This window comes from Macrotis lagotis, chromosome X (assembly GCF_037893015.1).
Source record: "Macrotis lagotis isolate mMagLag1 chromosome X, bilby.v1.9.chrom.fasta, whole genome shotgun sequence".
NCBI classification, from domain to species: Eukaryota; Metazoa; Chordata; class Mammalia; order Peramelemorphia; family Peramelidae; genus Macrotis; species Macrotis lagotis.
Window position 1 is genome coordinate 628,972,226 of NC_133666.1, and position 21,067 is coordinate 628,993,292.

The 21,067-nt window shown below is 38.9% G+C and overlaps 1 protein-coding gene and 1 pseudogene across 1 annotated transcript in view; both read right to left on the minus strand.

Annotated features, from left to right (window-relative positions):
• LOC141500465 (adhesion G protein-coupled receptor E3-like) overlaps positions 1–21,067 on the minus strand; it is an 89,943-nt gene that overhangs the window by 51,072 nt on the left and 17,804 nt on the right. Inside the window, exons 4-6 of the mRNA XM_074203643.1 lie at positions 18,813–18,968; positions 16,608–16,742; positions 3,357–3,512 (exon numbers count right to left, since the gene is read on the minus strand). Of these exons, the coding sequence (XP_074059744.1) occupies positions 3,357–3,512; positions 16,608–16,742; positions 18,813–18,968 (447 nt within the window). The remainder of the gene's footprint in view (positions 1–3,356; positions 3,513–16,607; positions 16,743–18,812; positions 18,969–21,067) is intronic.
• On the minus strand, positions 4,155–5,049 carry LOC141500469 (mitochondrial fission process protein 1 pseudogene; annotated as a pseudogene).

The window sequence follows — 21,067 nt, forward strand, 5'->3', positions numbered from 1 at the left end:
GGAAGAGCTAGAAAGAGAAATCCCATTCAAAGTAACTCAGACAATATAAAATACCTGGGAGTCTATTTGCCAAGGCAGACTCAGAAACTTTTTGAAAACAATTATAAAACACTTCTCACACAAATTAAATCAGATTTAAATAACTGGGCAAATGTCAACTGCTCATGGATAGGTAGAGATAATATAATAAAAATGACATTTCTACCAAAACTAAGCTTCCTGTTTAAGTGCCCTACTAATCAAAATTCCCCCCCCAAATTACTTTAATGAGTTAGAAAAAGTTGTAAGTAAATTCATATGGAGAAATAAAAAGTCAAGAATTTCCAGAAATTTAATGAAAAAAAAGTGCAAAAGAAGGGGGTTTAGCTCTACCTGTTCTAAAATTATAAAGCATCAGTCATCAAAACTGTTTGGTATTGGCTAAGAAATAGAGTGGTGGACCAGTGGAATAGACTAGGCACATTAGGAGTAAATGATTATAGTAATCTGTTGTTTGATGAATCCAAAGAGTCCAGCTATTGGGATAAAAACTCTCTCTTTGATAAAAACTGCTGGGAAAATTGGAAGAAACTTAATTTAGACCAAAATCTCACACCCTTTACCAAGATAAGATCCAAATAGTTACAGGATTTAGACATAAAAAATAATACTGTAAGCAAATTAGAAGGTCAAGGACTAGTTTACCTGTCAGATCTGTGGAAAGGGGAGCAGTTTATGACTAAAGAAGAGATGGAGAACATCACTAATAACAAACTAGATGATTTTGGTTACATTAAATTAAAAAGCTTTTGCACAGATAAAACCACTGCAACCAAGATCCAAAGAAATGTAGTAAATTGGGAAACAATCTTTTCAACTAATAATTCTGACAAAAGACTCACTTCTAAAATATACAAAGAACTGAGTCATATTTTTATTTTTTTTAAGGTTTTTTCCCAAGGCAAATGGGGTTATGTGGCTTGCCCAAGGCCACACAGCTAGGTAATTGTCTGAGACCAGATTTGAACCTAGGTACTCCTGACTCCAAGGCTGGTGGTGCTTTATCCACTATGCCACCTAGCCACCCCCCTGAGTCATATTTTAAAACAAAAAGCTATTCCTCAGTTGACAAATGGCCAAAGGATATGCAAAGACAATTTACAGATGAAGAGATCAAAGGAATCCAAAGCCACATGAAAAATTGCTCTAAATCATTAATTATTAGAGAAATGTAAATTAAAGCTTCTCTGAGGTACCACCTCACACCTCTCAGACTGGCCAATATGAACAGAAAGGATAATGATCATTGTTGGAAGGGTTGTGGGAAATCTGGGACACTATTACACTGTTGGTGGAGCTGTGAACTCATCCAACCTTTCTGGAGAGAAATTTCAAACTACTCCCAAAGGGCAACAAAAATGAGAATACCCTTTGATCCAGCAATACCACTACTTGGTCTATACCCTGAAGAGATGAGGAAAAAGGTGAAAAACATAACTTGTACAAAAATATCCATAGCAGCTCTGTTTGTGGTGGCGAAGAATTGGAAATGAAATAAATATCCTTCAGCTGGGGAATGGCTTAACAAACTGTGGTATATGTATGTCATGGAACACTATTGTTCTATCAGAAACCAGGAGGGAATGGGAATTCAGGAAAGCCTGGAGGGATTTGCATGAACTGATGCTGAATGAGATGAGCAGAACCAGAAAAACACTGTACACTCTAACAGCAACATGGAGGTGATGTACAACTTTGATGGACTCGCTTGTTCCATCAGTGCAACAATCAGGGACAATTTTGGGCTTTTTGCAATGGAGAAAACCATCTGTATCCAGATTAAGAGACGTGGAGTTTGAACAAAGTTCAAGGACTATTCCCTTTACTTTAGAAAAAAACCAGATATCTTATTGTCTGATCTTGTTATCTCTTAGACTTTTTGTTTCTTCCTTAAGGATATGATTTCTCTCTTATCACATTCAATTTAGATCATTGTACAATATGGAAACAAAGTAAAGCCTGACATATTGCTTTCCATGGGGGTTTGGGGGGAGGAAAGTAAGAGTGGGGGAAAATTTGTAAAACTCAAAATAAATAAAATTTTTAAGTACCAAAAAAGTGTGTGTGTATGTGTATGTGGAAGAGACTCTACATGGAACCCCGCAGAGGAGAAACCTTTCTCTACCTTCCTGTATGACAACAGACATCTCAATCAGAATAGAAATTTTGTTCTTAACACCTGAGAGCCCCTGACTATATGACTGTAGACAATCCTGGATAATAGGGGTGTGTAATAAACTTTCTCTCTTCCTTGTGCTCTTTGAAACTTCCCCCTCACTCTAAGTGATGCAGAAGAGATGTTTGGCATCACAAATTTCCAGAGGGCTATTGAAGTATTCCTCCACAAAGAAGTAAATCCATTAACAAAAATACAATGAATCCCACTGTTTTAAGTGAAATACTGGGAACACTAAGGATGACATTGAGAATCTGGTCAAAAGAATAAAACTGATAGTCACAACTCCTATGGCTTATGGTTTGCCAAGCATATTTATTTCAAAGTCTTATGAAGTAGGAAACATAACTATTTTCATCTCCACATTATAGAAGAGGGAACTAATCTGGTTAGGATAGGCTTTGGTACATGTAGTTAACTTTATATTGTACCTAAACTATATTGTACACCTACAAACACAAAAACAGAAAAGGTGTAGTAACTTAATTGGAATGACAGGAGTTTTGTCCCAGAAATTTGGATAATCCATTTGTGTACTCCTATAGAAACCATTAAGAAACTTTAAAGTAACTTAATTAAAAGTTATTTGATAAAAGAGTAAATGTGGCAGTTGAACAACTAGTTCAGAGTTCAGAAGATGTTGGTTCAAGTTTCCCCTCAGACCCATCCTGGCTCAATGAATTTCCAAGGTCCCATTCCCTCAGTACCTCAGACCTCTCTCTAAGACTGAAAATACTAGGGCATTGGTAGAGAGAATTCCCTTTTTAGTACTCTCCAAAATATCTCTCCTTCCTCTGTCTCCTACATATTGAGTCCCAGGAAAGACTATGGTCTCATTTGTTTTTTTCTGAATAATGGTTTGTTTCCTAAGGGGGGCTTTTAGATGGGTTGGACAGAATAGAGAAAATGGGAGAGTTTCTAGGATGTAGAAGTGGCCCATAGAGAAGAACTGAAGTATCCTGAAAAGAGAGAATCAGAATCGGGGAAGGGCCTGGGGAAGGGTGGAGTTGGCCCAAGTGAAGAAGGTGTCATTATACAGTTGGGGCCCATGCAAGGAGGGACTGTTCTGCTTTCAGCCTCAACAGAAAGAGCTCTGCATTGTTTCCCTTGGTTAGTCAAAGAAAGACAGAGAGGAGTTTACCTTGACATTTGTTCATAGTAACATTTGGGAATGTCTTTTCCCCAGAAGGAAGGGTATATCCAAAAATGCATTCGCAGTAGTAACTTCCTTTTGTATTAACACAGGTTGCATTCTGGCCACAGGAGACACCATTGGACCCTGCACATTCATTAACATCTGCAATGTTAAAAAAAAAAGAAATTAAACATGCATGTTTGCACATGGCCAATGTGGTAATATATTTCATCTGGCTACAGTGTGCTATTTGTTTCAAAGGCTTCATTTTTTTTTATTTTTGAAGGCTATTTGGAAGGAAGAGGTAAGAAATGATTGTTGATTAAAAAAAGAAAAGGGAAGAAAAGAAAATATAAGTAAAGTAATGGAAGGCAGTAGGTTCAAGGATAGTGTCAAGCCTCATCTCTGAATTCTATCTGGGACATTCTTGCTGGCATAGAAGTACAGATAAAGTTTTTTAGAATTCTGATAGTTAAAGGGAAAAAAGTTTTAGGATGGTCACTTGAAGAGGGGAAGAGAGAGATTTCTAAGGATGAGGAAGATCTAAGGAGGGGTTTTTTTTGGACATGATTTGTTTATTGAGCACCTCGAGAAGCTACAGCCAGGCAGAGACCTGCCAGGACCATTTGTCCTGCTCCACTTGGGGAGGCCTTCACCAGGACAGAAACATGGGCAGAGAGGCCTTCCTGGCTCTTCATGATTAGGTCACAGTATCCTGGCCTTTCCTCCCTCTCTGCTTCCAGAGAGAGTGATCTGGCTGCCATTGCACACTCCTATAATTCTCCCTGAGCAATTTTGGGGCAAATCATTTTCTTTCTCTGAGCCTCAGTTTCTTCATTCATCAAATGGGGCTGACAACAATGGCACTATGTCAGGATTGGGGGTGGAGGGATGCTGATGCTTCTTCCACAGTGTCAGTTTGGGGGAGGAGGGAGCCAGAGAAATGCCAGCTCAGCAGCCCCAAGAACTGGTGTTCCCACTAACTTCCCTGTATAACCCAGGGGCATGGTCTTCCTTCTTCCCTAGCCATGGGAGGAAGGGACTGGCTAGGATGATCTCTGGTGTCTGTGGAGCTCAAACATTCTATGACTTCAGTCCCCAGATCTCCACTTTGGAGATGTCCAGGTGGCAGCATCCCCCAGGAGGATAGGATGTCAGTTAGCATGCAGGCAGAGTTGGGCCCCAGACAGGCCTGGGGGCATCAGGCAGAGCTGAATTTCTCCTAAGAAGGGTAGATTTTCCAGAGACTAGAGTCCATCAAGAAATCCACTGACCTGTCAATGGAGTGAATGATGATAGGTATGGCCATCAGCCCCAGGGCCTTGGTCATCCACTTGTGGGCAGCCAGGAGCCACCATATGGCTCTGCTGAGGATGTAGAGAGAAGCAACACACAGACGGTAGATGTTAAAGCCTGGGATGGCCACAGAATCCAGTGCTTGCCAGATGAATGTATCTACTACAGCCACCGCCATCTTGGTGGTCCTGCCTGACTCTGGGCTTGGAGCAACTCCACTCTTCTTGCCCTTGTCCACAGTGTCAGCTACCACATAGGAGCTGGCCACCCTGTAACTCAGTTACACCATGGAAGTGGATACAATTGCTCTGAAGGCCTCTCCCACTTCATTGGCATAACCCAGGTATTACAACCATGTGTTGCAGTAGAGGTTGCACTGGGCATCCTGGCCAGGCTCTGGCATGACATGTTCTGGGAACTGTGGCCACGGTGCTGGCCATTGGAAGCCAGTCCTGAAGGACGTTCTCTCCAGCTGGTCCGCCAGGGACTGTCTGCAAATCACACACACACACACACACACACACACACACTCACACTTACACAGACACAGCCATAGACACACTAGTGTTGAGGAAGTATTTATGAAGAAGAGGCTGATGATTTGGAATGTGGAGAGACATGTCATGGTCTCCAGGTCTAGCTCCTGGAGAGTTGAGGAGGGATAAGATGGAGGACATCAGTAAAATGACTGACCTTCCCTTGGGAAGGAAAAGACCCATCTCTTCCCCCACAACAGAGGAACAGGAGAAGAGTTTTCATTCTTTCATCCCCTGCCTCTGTGCTTGCCTGGAGAACATTTTTTCCTCATCTCTCTCTATCATGATTTTCTTTTGTTAAGTTTTATTCAACAAACACTAATTGAATGCCTAATGTGTGTCTGATGCTAAGGTCAAAATTAGAGCAGTCCCCCTGTCTGCAAAGAGCATCTATTCTAATGGCTTCCTCCCTGCTCTCCTTTCTTGCCTCAGTTCAAAGGAATCTCTCTTCCTGGAAAAATTTGTTCATACATAGTTTTTGTCTTTTGGAGAGGGAGGAGTCCTAAGAAAGTCTACTCTGTATTCTTATATATGTCATATCCTTTCGAGTTGACTAGAAACTCCTTGCTGTCATGGTATTTTTGTCTTTGGCTTTCTTCTTCACTGTTTCTCCCCAATCCACAGCCATTCAAAAGACTGGTCTGACCTTCCATACAGGAAAATTCAAATGGATGAAGCATGTTTTTTGCTCAGATTATTTCCTGTGGTTACATGGACAACCAATAGATTTTGTCCATCTGTGTGAATATATTGGAAGATACTAGAAAAGAAAAATTAATTGGGCTTAGAAGTAAGCAGGAGGAGGAGGAGGGACAGCTTGTTGGAGGAAGAGAGGGCATAAACATTTTATACAGTGCCTACTGTTTTCCAGACTTGCCAAAGGTCACACAATTAGTAAATACATGACTCAAGAGATGCATAAAAAGGTAAATGAAAAGGGGAAGGATAAAACAAAAACAAAACACAACAAATTTCACTCAAGATCATCAAATTGTATACAACCATATAATGGAAGATATAACACTTATAACTCTTAAGAATATAATTTCTTTTATGATAGTTAAAGGATTGAATATAATTGAAGAGATTTGTTTTAGAGGATATGGGTATGGCTGGCTCTTGTCTCTACATTGAAGAGGACCAAGATTACATAATTATGTTTGAGACAAAAAGTTCTAATGAAAAGCAGGAGTATTTGTTCTAAACTTGTGTCTGTTTTCTTTGACCTACTATAATTCTGCTTTGTTCACAAAGTTTAGCACTTTCCCTGATGAGGGTATCATATGCTAGGTGGTCCTTAGTCAGTGTCTCCCATATCTACAATTAATTGTAAAGTTTTTAAGAGAGATCTTCAGAGTGTCTCAATACTTACAGAATTTTGAGACTCAAAAGTGACTTTAGCAGCAGAGGGTGAGAACCAAAGTGAAGGGTTACACTTAATCCAACTTTAGTTAACAAAGGTTTAAGTATCCTGGTTGGGAAGCTAAAGGGGGGGGATGTGGGAAAAAGTATGCTTAGGGTGAGGGGTACAAATGGCTCATGGAATGATTTGGCTTTGGATTATACTTTGGTTCTGGAGGATTGTATGTCCTTGGAGGGTTCTTGAAAAAGGGGGTAAAGTCAAAAATTATGATAACTAGATGTAAATCATGACTCTTGAGAAGTGTATTTCCAATGAGACAGAAGAGGGAAGGGTACTTAGTGACTTTGAGACAATGCTGCTTATGAAACAATCAGTCAATCAATCTCTGATTGTACTTTGATAGTACTTTGAGCTTACCAATCAAGTAATCAATTAATCAAACTTTGATTGATGGTACCTGATTAATAGTACATGATTGATAAATAACACCAAATGGAGAGGCACAAAGATCTATAATTTTATAGGGAAAGAAAGGAGGCTGTGAATAATGAGTAAATTCTATTCAATAGATTTGGCTCAGAGAGGGAATATGCTACATTCCCCATTTGAGTTTAACAACTATCCCAATCTACAGGGAGGTGGGGGGGGGAGGGAAAAAAAGAGAAAGCACAAGTATAAGTGAAAATATACTAAGTTAAATTTTAAAAGAAAAGTTAAAGTGGAAGGGGAGCAAAATTTTGCTGAGGAGGAACAAGAGGAAAGGAAAGGAAAGAGAAAAAATATAAACAAAGAAAGATAGCATGGAGGGAAATACAGATTTAGTCATCTTAACTGTAAATATGAATGGGATGAACTCTCCAAAAGTGGAAGTGGAGAGCAATCCTCAGTATGTTGTTTACCAGAAAGACATTTGAAGCAGAGAGATAGATACAGGGTAAAGTTAAAAGACTGGAATAAAATATATTATGCTTCAGATGAAGTAAAAAATCAGGGGTAGTGATCTTGATCTCAGATAAAACACAAGCTAAAATTGATCTCATTAAAAGGAATAAGGAAGGAAGCTACATCTTAAAAGGCACCATAGGTAATAAAGCTATATCATTATTAAACATGTATACACCTGGTGGTGTAGCATCCAAATTAGTAGAGGAAAAACTGAGTGAATTACAAGGAGACATAGACAGTAAGACTTTAATAATGGGGATCTTCAACCTTTCTCTCTCTCTCTCTCTCTCTCTCTCTCTCTCTCTCTCTCTCTCTCTCCATCTCAGAACTAGATAAATCTAACCAAAAAAATAAACAATTAGGAAATTAAGACGGTGCATAAAATCTTAGAAAACTTAGATATGATAGACCTCTAGAGAAAACTTAATAGGGACAGAAAAGAATATGCCTTTTTTCTCTGCAGTACATGGCACCTATACCAAAACTGACCATGTACTACAGCATAAGAACCTTCTAATAAAATGTAGAAAGGTAGAAATAATGAATGCATACTTCTCTTATAGTAAGGCAATAAAATCAGATGTAATAAGGCTTCATGGAAAGATAAACCAAAAATTAATTGGAAATTAAATAACTTAATTTTAAATGCATGGATCAAACAGTAAACCATAGAATTAATCAGTTATTATATCTAAGAAAAATCATAGCAATGAGACATCATACCAAAATTTAAGTGATGCAGTCATGGCAGTTTTGAGGGGAAATTTTATATTTCTTAATGCTTATATGAATAAAATAGAGAAAGAGGAGTTCAATGAATTGGGTATGCAACTAAAAAAAGCTAGAAAAAGAACAAATTAAAGAGCTCCAATTAAATACCAAATTAGAAATTTTGAAAATCAAGGGAGAGATTAATAAAATTGAAAGCAAGCAAACCATTGATCTAATAAATAAGACTTGGAGTTGGTTTTATGGAAAAAATCCAATAAAATAGATAAACTTTTGGTCAATCTGATTAAAAAAAGAACGAAAATAACCAAATTATCAGTATCAAAAATGAAAAGGGTGAATTAACCACTAATGAGGAGGTAATTAAAGAGATAATTTGGAGTTACTTTGCTGAACTCTATGTCAATAAATTAGATAACCTGAGTGAAATGGATGAATATTTATAAGAATACCAACCTCCCAGATTAACAGATGAGGAAACAAAATATTTAAATAACCCCATTTCAAAAAAAAAAAGAAATTGAAGAAACAATCAATAAACTCCCTAAGAAAAAGTCTCCAAGTCCAGATAGATATACAAATGAATTCTACCAAACATTTAAGAAACAATTAATTCCTATTCTACATAAACTACTTTAAAAAGTAGAAGAAGGAGTTCTGCCAAATTCCTTTTATGACACCAATATGGTGCTGATACCTAAACCAGAAAGAACCAAATCACACAAAGAAAGTTATAGACCAATCTCCCTAATGAACATTGATGCAAAAATTTTAAATGAAATTTTATCAATGAGACTACAGCAAGTTGTTACACACACCACAATCACGTAGGGTTTATACCAGGTAGACAGGGATAGTGCAATATTAGGAAAACACTTGGTATAATTGAATATATCAATAGCAAAACCAACAGAAATCATTTAATTAATTCAATCAATGCTGAAAAAGCCTTTGATAAAAGACAAAATCCATTCCTATTCAAAACAGTAGAAAGCATAGGAATAAATGGAGTTTTCCTTAAAATAATAAGCAGTATCTATCTAAAACTATCAACAAATATTATACATAATGGGGATAAACAATGTGCATTTCCAATAAGACCAGGAGTGCAACAAGAATGCCCATTATCACTATTACTATTCAATATATTATTAGAAATGTTAGCTTTAGCAATAAGAGAAGGAAAAGAAATTAAAGTAATCAGAATTGGCATTGAGAAAGGAAAACTTTCACTCTTTACAGATGATATGATGATATACTTAGAAGATCCAAGAAAATTATCTAAAAAACTATTTGAAACAATAAATTTAGCAAAGTAGCAGGATATGAAATAAACCCACATAAATCATCAGCATTTCTGTATATGAATAACAAAGCCCAAGAGCAAGAGTCAGAAAGAGAAATTTAAAGGCATAACATACTTGGGAATCTACCTCCTAAGGCAAATTCAGAAACAGTATTAATACAATTACAAAGCACTTCTCATCCAAATAAAGTCACATTTAAACAATTGGAAAAATGTCAATTGCTTATGGCTAGGTCAAGCCAATATAATAAAAATGACAATTCTACCCAAATGGGCCATACCAATCAAGTTACAAAAATAAATATTTTAATAAACTAGAATAAATAGTAACAAAATTCATCTGGGGCAACAAAAGGTCAAGAATATCATGGGAACAGATTAAAAAAATGTAAAGGTAAGTGACCTAACTCTACTAGATCTAAAACTATTCTGTGAAGTAGCAGTCATCAAAGCTGCCTGGTACTGGTTAAGAAAAAGACTAATGGGTCAGTGGATTAGGATAAGTTCAAAAGAAACAGTAATAAATGATTTACAATAACCTACTGTTTGACAAACCCAAAGATATTAGTTTCTGGTAGAAGAACTCACTATTTGATAAAAATTTTTGGAAAAACTGGAAAATTGTATGACAAAGACTAGTCATAGACCTGCATCTCACACCCTATCCTAAAATAAGGGCAAAATGGGTACGAGATTTTAGACATAAAGTGTGACATCATAGATAAATTAATAGATCAAGAAATATTCTGTCAGGCATATGGAAAGGGGAGAAATTTATGACCAAGCAAGAAATAGAGTATATTATAAAATAAAAAACTATATTAAATTAAAAAGGTTTTGTACTAATAAAATCAATGCTGTCAAAATTAGAAGGAAAGCAGAAAGCTGGGAAACAATTTTCACAGCTAGGGGTTTTGATAAAGGTCTCATTTCTAAAACCTGTAGGGAATTGCATGACATTTATAAGGTTACAGGTCATTCACCAATTGATAAATGGCCAAAGGACATGAATCGACAATTTTCAAATGAAGAAATTAAAGCTATATATAAACATATGAAAAAATGTTCCAAATCATTCCTGATTAGAGAAATGCAAATTAAAATAACTATGAGGCTCCACTTCATTCCTATCAGGTTGGTTAAGATGACAAAAAGGGGAAATGATCAATGTTGGAGAGGTGGGAGGATTGAAACATTAATACATTCTTGGGGGAGTTGGGAACTGATCCAACTATTCTGGAGAGCAATATGGAACTATAACCAAAGAGCAATAAAAGTGATCATACCCTTTGACCCAGCAATACCAATACTAGACCTATATCCCAGAAGAAATCATAAAAAATGGGAAAAGTCCCACATGTTTCAAAGTACTCATAGCTGTTCTTTTTCTAGTAACAAAGAATTGGAAATTCAAGGGATGCTCATCAATTGGGGAATGACTGCACAAGTTATGGTATATGGATATTATAGATTACTATTGTTGTATAAGAAACCATGAATGGTCAGATTCTAGAGAAGCATGGAAAGAATTATAGGAATTGATACTGAGCAAAGGTAGCAGAATCAAGAGAACATTGTACATATTAAGAACAACATTGTATGTTGATCAACCATGATGGATGCAGCTCCTCTCAGCAGTTCAGAGAACTAGGACAACCCTATTAGATTGGTTATAGACAATACTATCCCCATCCAGAGGAAGAAAAGCAAAACAAAACAAAACAAAACAAGGCCAAACAAAGCAAAACAGAATGTGATGACGACTACATTCACTTTTAAAAAAATTTTCTCATGTATTTCTTTCCCTTAATCCTAATTCTTCATACTGAAAATGATTAACCTATAAATGTGTTTGACACAAATGTGTATGTATGATAGTCACCTGATTGCCATTGAGGGAAGGGGGTTTGGTAAGGGAGGGTGAAAGGAAATTATGCATCTTAAAAATTTATATATGCATATAGATTTATGTTGAAATACTAAAATAGGAGAATAGAATAGAATCTTCTATTAGAATAAAATTATCCTGGAAGAGAGAAAGGAGCAATAATTCAAGAATTGTCAGATTTCCTGCAAAATTTATGAACAAAAGAGCCTAGACACCATATTTTAAAAAATTATGGCAAAACTGTATCCATTAGAATCAGAGTTCAAGGTGAAAAAAGAAAGAACCCATTGATCTCGTGAATGAAATATCTTGTCAGAAATTTTTTAGCCAAAATTCAATGATTCTGTGTCAAAGAAAAACTTCTGCAAACAGCCAGATAAAAGTTTAAGCACCAAGAGACTGGTCAGAATCACACAAACATGATGGTTTCTACCACAAACAAGACGAAGTCTTGCAACAAAGTATTCTAAATGGTGTAAGTTATATGCTTATGTTCGAGAATAAACTTAGCCTTCAAAACTTAGTATAATCCTACAGGAAGAAAAATGGATTTTTTCCTTTGGAATAGAAGACATTCAGAAATTTTGATGAACAGATTAGAGCTCAGTAAGAACTTTGAAATGATAATATAGATGGCACCAGGATGGTAATGTGTAGCTATGAATCTTCAGGGGAGGGATGCTTACAGAGACAACCTCATTTTAAAAAAATTTTAAAGATTTTTTGGTTTATTTATTTTATATTATTACAATAATCTTGTTATAAGAGTAAACATAAAACCCCCTCCCACCAAGAATATGAGAAACCTCAAGAATAGTGAGAGAGGAAAAAAATGTACTTAAGTGTGTGTTCAGATTCCAATGACTCTGTCTCTGGGGTGAGTTGCCTTCTTTATCATAAGTCCACCAGAGAAGTTGCTTCAATATTTTCCCCAAAGTTACTATTACTAGCTGTATTCCCCTCCACTCTATTCCTCCCCACTCTCTTTTATTCTATTGTCTCACTCCTTTCATCCTGTCCCTGTCCAAAAGTGTGTTGTATTGTCCAAAAGTGTGTTGTATCTGAGTACCCTCTCCCACAATCTTCCCTCTCTTCTATCAACTACTCCCCCTTCCCTCCTCCCATTCCCCCTTATCCCATTCCTTTCTTCTCATTTTTTCTCTAGGATAAGATAGATTTCTATACCCTATTAAGTGTGTATGTTATTACCTCTCTGAACTATTTCTTATGAGAATGAAGATTCACTCATTCCCCCTTGCCTTCCCCCCATTCCACTCCATTAAAAAAGCTTTTTCTTGACTCTTACGTGAAATATCTTAGCCCCTTCTTGCTCTCTTTTCTCTTCCAGTACTTTCCTTTATCACCCATTGACTCCATCTTTTTACTATATTATACCATTATATTCCACTCTTCCTGTGCCCTGTCTATATATGGTCTGTCTAGCAGCTCTTATAAATGAGACAGTTCATATAACTTATCAATATCTTCTTTCCATGCAGACTGTTCAAAATCATTAAGTTCCTCATAGTTAGTCCTTCTCCTCCATCTGCTCTATAGTTCACCAGAGTCCTTTGCTTGAAGATCAAACTTTCTGTTCATCTCTGGTTGTTTCAATAGGAAAGTTTGAAAGTCACCTGTTTCATTGAAAGTCCATCTTTTCCCCTGAAAGAGGACGTTCAGTTTTGCTGAGTAGTTGATTCTTCATTGTAAACCAAGATCTTTTGACTTCTGGAATATCATATTCCAATCCCTTAATGTAGATGCTGCCAGATCCTGTGTAATCCTGACTATAGAGCCATGGTAGTTGAATTGTTTGTTTCTGGCAGCTTTTAGTATTTTCTCTTTGACTCAGGAGTTTTGGAATTTGGCTATAATATTTCTGGAAGTTTTTTGGGGGATCTCTTTCAGGAGGTGATTGGTGAATTCCCTTAATTTCTATTTTACCCACTGCTTCTAGGATCTCAGGGCAATTTGTTATATTATTTCTTGAAAAATGAAGTCCAGCCTCTTTTCTTGGTCATAACTTTCAGATAGCTAAATAATTTTGAAATTATTTCTCCTAAATCTGTTTTCGAGGTTGGTTGTTTTTCCAATGAGATATTACACATTTTCTTTTAATTTTTGGCTTTTTTGAAAGAGTTTTATTTCTTACTGATTTCTTGCAAAGTCATCAGCTTCCTTTAGTTCCATTCAGCATTTGAAGGAGTTAGTTTCTTCAGAGAGCTTTTTTATCTCCTTTTCCAGCTGGCCAATTCTGCTTTTTAAGGCATTCTTCTCCTCTTTTGCCTTTTGTTTTTTCTTTTTTCCCCATTTGGCCTAAGCTGCTTTTAACATGTTATTTTCTTCAGTTTTTTTGTATTTCTTTCACCAAGCTGCTGATTTGTTTTCATGATTTATCTTCATTGCTCTCATTTGTCCTCCCAATTTTCCTTCCACTTCCCTTAATTGCTTTTCAAAGTATTTTTTGTGTTCATCCATAGCCTGAGCCCATTTTCTATTTCTCTTAGAGGCTTTGAATGCAAAAGCTTCAAATTTGTCCTCTTCGGAATCTTCCATGGGACCAAAGTAATTTTCTATAATCAGATTCTTCTTTTACTTTTGTTTGTTCATTTCCTCACCCTAAGACTAATTTATCACAGGCTTTAAGGGTATTCTGGGACACCCCACTAGGACCTTTATTCTTCCAAGGTCTTATGCTCTCTTGCCTGTACTCTGATATGTAGATGACCACAGGCACTCCCCTCTACCCTGGAGCTGTGAGGAGGAACCCTGCTTGGTTATCTTAATATGGAAGCCCAAATTGCAACCTGGATCTGAGTGTGGGCAAACAGCCCAGGGAGAGCAGAGAGATTTCTGCAGTCTCCCCTGAACCCCCCCCCCCCCGCCCCTTACCATCTCTGGGCTGTGCTCTGGAGATGCAGGCTGGCTTCCCCGATTCCTACTGCAAGTTCTCACCACAGGGCTGTTCTGAGGACTGTGCTTCTCACCCCACACTCACTCTGGTACAGCAGAGTTCTCTCACCACCCCTTCAAACTGTTCCCAGTGATCCCTGGGTTGCACAGCATTATGGCTGGGCTTTTTCCAACCCCTGGTCCTGGTGAAGCTTTCCCGTAGAACTTCTAAGTTATCTTGGACTGAGAAATTATATCAACCAGTATTTCTGTGGGTTCTGCCCCTCTAAATTTTGGCTAGTGTCATAATCCGATGACTTTTGGAGTTTTTTTGGGAGGAGTTTCTGGGAAATGCTGCCTTCACGCTGCCATCTTGGCTCCCAGAGACAACTTTAAATGAAGCCCTGAAACAGACTCTAAAGTGACAGAACCCACAAAAATCCAGAGTGAAATAGGTTCTCAACTGAAAATATCATTGAGGATTTAAGAAACAGTCTGTCTCACATGAGTGAAAGTGGAGTATATAGCCCAGTGTAGGTGGGAGAGCTGGGAAGTCAGTGAGAGACTCTTACTATAGTGCAGTTCAAGTCTTGGATCAGCTGACCAATAGTGGAGTAGACCGGAATGAGAGTCCCAACTCCAAATGGGAAAGAAATGTTTGAATCTGGGAATGCTGGTACAGCAGGTCGTACTGGGTTGGTCTACCCTAATGCAGGGAACAAACCATGAGTCCCAGAAATGCTGGAACAGAAAGTCAATGACCAGACCCTTGCCCCACATCACAAAAACTTTGGGACTGCATCCTATGTGCCCAAGGAGCATAGATCAATGATCAAAATGAGCATAAAAATGAAGAGAACAGTAACCATAGAAAGTTACTATTCTGATAAGAATGATAAAAGTGCCATCTCAGAAGAGTAAAGTAATGACAAAATACCTACATGTGAAGCCTTAAAGGGGTTTTTAAGTAGCCTCAAATCCAAAAAGACCTCTTAGAAGAGAAGAAAAAGGATTTTAAAAATAAAAAAGGGAAGAAAAAGAAAAATTGAGAAAAGAAATGTGAATTATGCAGAATTATGAAAAATTGATTGAAGAAAACAATACCTTTAAGCATATAATTGGCCTAATAGAAAAGGAAATCAACTGAAAAGTAAAACTGATGTTCTTCCTCCTTTCTTCTCCTTTGTAGGATTAGCCTCCTTCTTTCTCTAAGCTAGAGTTTTATTTTCCCTCTGCTGGAGAACTATGATCTTTGTTTCTTTCTCCCTTACCCTAAGGCAGTCTGGCTTATAGTTTTGTTTTTCAGTCTGTCCTCAAGCTTAAGATTTTTGCTCCATGGTGGACCTCACTCCAGGTTCAACTCAGCCAGATCTTCTGGCTGCTTTCCTTTCTCTCTTTTCCTCGAGCCACCTCAACTGGACTTTGGCTATTCACTCTGTCAAGGTGTGAATAACAAAGTAGCTTGTTGTATCTTTGGTAAAAAGATTTTTAATCTGTGAACTTTGCAGACTTGTGAAATAAAAATCCTGAGCTATTTCAGTTCCAGGACTAGTTGTGATTCTTCACTTTCACAAGAGCACTCATTATTTATTGGTGATGTCAATTTCTCCTGCAACATATTCATGAACCATGAAGGGAAGTGAATCTGACCTAGACTTGCTCAGACTTCTGGAAGGTGAGCCACCCCTGAACTAGGTCATCTTTCCCAGATCAGACTAGATAGGACCTTTAGCCTATTGTGTGTGTGTGTGTGTATATATATATATATATGTATATATATATATATATATATATATGTATATATACTCTTTTCTTCTTTCTCCTTTCACCCCCCCCCTCCCCTCAGCCTCCCAATCCCTGTGCAGAGGAAGGAATTTTCTATAAATGAGCAACCCAAGACTCCAGAATGGTAAGTGACTTGCCCAGGATCCCACAGCAGGGAGTGCTAATGGATCTGATGTGAGAGTGCTGTCCCTAAGGCCACTGCTGCTGCCTCAATGCCCACAGTCTCTAGGGTGTCTGGTTAGTATTTCCTACAGTACTTTGACCCAAACTTCATCTCCCAGCTCAGAGGCTTTTGGTTTATTTTCTTGTAACTAACTCCTTACCCTCGGCTAGAGACAGCAGCTCAAACTTCCCTTGGGTGACTTTGTCCTAACTCCTAAGCATCCCTTTCCCAGACAAGGTACTTCTTCCCTTGACCCTGATTTTTAGATGGCTCACTTAAGGGCCTTCTCATAGACACTCTGAGTGCCTCATTTTATCCCTTGGGAGGCCTTGGGCTCCTCCCACAGGGGCTTACCTTTGCAGTCATAGCCACCATATATGTTGAAGAGGTTAAAGCCTGGTTTGCACTCGCATGTATAGCCTGTGATCTGATTTTTACAGACCCCATGGGGAGCACAGAGTGAGCTATTGTGCAGACATGTATCCACAACTGTAAGAGAAAGGGAAAAGGGATGAAGAAGAACCCCAGTGTGGACATAATAGAGATCTGGGTGGGACTCCCAGACACCCTGGCCTCTTTTGGCACTATCCAGCTCCTGAAGAAGATGGAATTGGCTTGGACAGAACCATCCCAGCCCTTACAGCCTCCAGAGTTTTCCTTTAAGTCTCTTTCCCTTCTTGGCTTGGGTTTCCTGACACAATGATCTTAGTGACACTCATTAATTCTTTTCCCTTCTTTAGGTGAAATTAACCCAGGATGCCAACCTTCTTTTTTGTTTATGTCCCTAGAGCTGGGCAGTGGGGTGGCACAGTGTATAGAGTGCCAGGTCTGGAATCAGGAAGTCTCATCTTTCAGGGTTCAAATCTGGCCTCAGACACTTACTAACTGCGTGTCTCTGGTCAAGTCACTTCACCCTGTTTCCTTCAGTTTCCTCATCTACCAAATTGGTTGGAGAAGAAAATGGTAAACTACCCCAGTATCTCTGCCATGAAAACCTCAAATGGGATCACAGAGAAACAAATGTGACTAAATAATGTGATTAATAACAAAGAGTTGGTAATGAACCTACAGACATTTTGTCTGATATTCAAATGTGGAACCTGAGGGCAGAGATATAAGGAGACCTAAAGTCATAAAGCTGGAGAGTGATCATTTAATGTGGGGCTCAAGACCCCAGACTTTTCTTTCATCTCAAATTTAAAAAAGCTGGTCTTGAGAATGGTATCTCGTTTCTTGTATTGATTTTTATGTCACCGCCATTTAGTGAATTTCTGGGAGTAGAATAAAAAATTCATAAATGACTTCTCTTTCATTGAGAAAGTTGAAGAGTTTAGGAGTCCCCCGGACATTTTTCTTCCTATTGACCTTCTTGATGTGGTCAAGGTTGATTCTGGGTGGCCTTAGCCAGATTCATGCATCTGGGGAAAAATAAGACCCCATCTTGTATCTAGCCATTTCCTCAATTTTTGCTCCATTGTTTGAGACCATTCCCTTCGTTTTAGGCAGTTGCCAATTATCCATACAAACTAGGATGGGTCAGAGCCCCCAGATACAGAAGAGAGGTTGAAGGGCTGTCTTTCAGGGAAGCCAGCTCTCACTTGGTGTGAGAAGCAGGGAGTGTACTTCTAGGAGCAGGAGGGACTGGGCATCCCAATTCCCTGGGGGAATGGGACCTGTGAGCATCTTTCTGGGATGCTGTATCAAAATATGGCCCAGAGTTTCCTGTAACACCTTAGTAAATCACCTGGTCTTTTGCTAATCTCCAAAAGCTTTAGCTAATAATCGAAAGTCATCAGTTTCCTGATCCATACAAGAGCAGAAATTGAACTAGCTTTCACCTGAGTTTAACTTCCTACTTTCTACAAAGGCTGTTGTCAGGACAAAGTCCTGCATAAAACCTGCACAGCTCCTTTCAAGAGTCAACTTCCACTATATTTTCTCCAAGAAATGAACTAATTTAATGTCCCATCTCTAAGTGTCTGTATTACTGGGAGAGAGAAATATGGGAGATGGAAATCAGCGGGAGGGGGCTTGGTCTTCTCAGGAGTTGCTGGAGAATGGAAGCTTGGCATAGCCTATACATAGTAGGACATTGGTAGAGAGAAATCACTGTCTAGTCCTCTCCAAAAATCTCCCTTCTCCCTCTGTCTCCTAAGTATTGGGTCCCACAAGGCAACATGATTGGGCAGGTCAGACTCCTGGTGGCCTCAGTTTCCCTCTTTTGGGGAATAACTTGGAAAGGGATTTGAACCTCCCAGCCCTGAGCCAAGGAATTTTGAATGAGGTTTCCTGAGAGGGGTCTGAGCTGGGGATGGACAGAAGAGGGAAGAGGGGAGAGATCCTAGGATGTAGAGGTGAGGAGTAGGATAGTGAGGAACCAAGTGTGCCCTGAAGAGAGTCAGAATCAGGGAGGGGCCTGGGGAAGGTGGCCCTTGAGAGGAGGTGAAGGACACTTGGGGGGGGGGCATGCAGGGAGGGACTAAGCTCTGCTGTAAGCCTCAGCAGAAAGAGTCTGAACTGGTACCCAGGCTAGCCAGAGAATGCCAGAGAGGGGTTTACCTTGACATTTATTCATAGTCTCATTTGTGAATGTCTTCTCCCCAGAAGGAAGGGCATATCCAGGGCTGCATTTGCAGTAGTAACTTCCAGGTGTATTAACACAGAGTGCATTCAGACCACAAGAGATAGCCTTGGGTCCTGAACATTCATCAGCATCTGCAACATAAGAAAAGAATAGAAAGTAAAAGAAATGAAACCTGCATGTTTGCACATAGGCACATGGGAATTTGTTTCATCTGACTACAGTATTCTATTTGTTCCAGGGGCTTTCTTTTTCCAAAGTGGGGGGGGGGAAGGAAGAGGAAGGAAATGCTTATTGATTAAAAAAAAGAAAGGAAAAGGGAAGAAAGAAAAGATCACTAAGATAATGGAAGGGGGTGGGTTCAGGGATAGTGTCAAGCCTCATCTCTGAATTCTGTCTGGGAGATTCCTCTTGGCATGGAAGCACAGACAACTATTTTGAGGACTGGCAATCAAAGGGAGAAAAGATCTAGGATGGTAACTTGTGGAGGTCAAAAGAAGGACTGCAGGGGAAGCTGGTGAAGCAGTGGATGGAGCACCAGTCCTGAAGTCAGAAGGACCTGAGTTCAAATTCTGACTCAGACACTTAATAATTGCCTAGCTGTGTGGCCTTGGGCGAGCCACTAAATTCCATTGAAAAATTTTTAGAAAAGGAATAGAAGGATTGCTAAGGTTGGGTGTTTGTAGGCATCAGCTAAGGAAATGCTGATGATTAGGAGAGGAGGGTAAGGTCTTGATCTTTAGAGTCAGCTCCTGGACAGATGAGAGGGGTTAAGATGGAGGAAACAAGTAAAATGATTGCCCTTGGAAAGGAAAAGGCATATCTCTTCCCCAGAAATAGAGAAGCAGTAATAGAAGCTGTGTCTCATAGTTAAGGCTGGATGCCAAGGAAGTGAGGGGCTCTGGAAGGGCAGCCTGGGCAATCTCAAGAGAGTAGGAGGTCAGGGGGTTTTGCTAAGACTCAAGGGGGCAGGGAGTCATGACCATGATGATTTTAAGGAGGCAGGACAAGGTTTTAGAAGGTGAAAAGCTTTATAAGTATTACAAAAATGAAATTATGGACAAATAAAGGATTAACCAGGTGGGATGCCCTGTAATCCCTGCCATCTGAAAGGGAGGCTGAGGTGAATCCCTTGAGCCAGAGCTACAGGAGGGTTAGATCCAATATAGGAGGAGAGGGCTACCAGGCTGCCTAGGGATGGGAAAAGTAACCCAAGTTGGAAATGGAACAATAAATCAATAAATCAATAGTGGGATCAGAACCATGAGTAGCTGTTGCATTTCCAACCTAGTGAGATTGAAACTGAGGAAGAAAAAGGGAGGGAGGGAGGGAGGAGAGAGAGAGAGAGAGAGAGAGAGAGAGAGAGAGAGAGAGAGAGAGAGAGAGAGAGAGAGAGAGAGAAGAAGAAGAAGAAGAAGAAGAAGAAGAAGAAGAAGAAGAAGAAGATGATGATGAAGAAGATGAAGATGAAGAAATAAAGAAAGAAAAGAGACTAAAAAGATTACAATCAGGGAAGACCCAGTTAAAATAATTACATCCTAACCTAAAATTGACTAAGGCACAAGCTCTTTGGGATTCAGTATCTTTGTTTTTTAATTTTTTGATGCTCTTTCTTAAAAAATATCAAAAAACAAAATACCACTGCCACCTCCCAAGGATGCCATTCCCAGCTCCCCACCCCCAGGCCACATCTTTGCTTTGTGACAAATATATACAGCCAAGGAAAACAAAGTGATGCAATGTGGGCTTCAGCTTCCTTTTCTGTCAAATGCATGGATTGTATTAGATGTCTTCTATTCCCTTCTAGACTGGAGCTATGAGACTATTCTAAACCAGGCATTTTTATCTGAAGGGTCATGAGCATATATTTCGATGTAACAGGTGGGAAGGAGAGAAAATATCTCTCTACCTACATTCACACATTTATTTACTATATTCTGCACTGGCAGATAACTAAGCTATGCTAGGCCTGGGCTCCTGATGAGAGTCTCCATCTCACATGTCTTCGGGCTCAAGTGCCTTCTAATAATGACTAACATTTCCATGACACCTACTACTCATGAGGGACTGAACTAAGCACTCTACAAACATTATTTCATTTGATCCTCAAAATAACCCTCAAAGGTAGGTGCTATTATCCTCATTTTACCAAGCTAGCAAGTATCTTAGGTCTTCCTAAATTCAAGATCAACTTCTAAGATCCATTCTAAATGACCTCTTCCACTCTACTCAG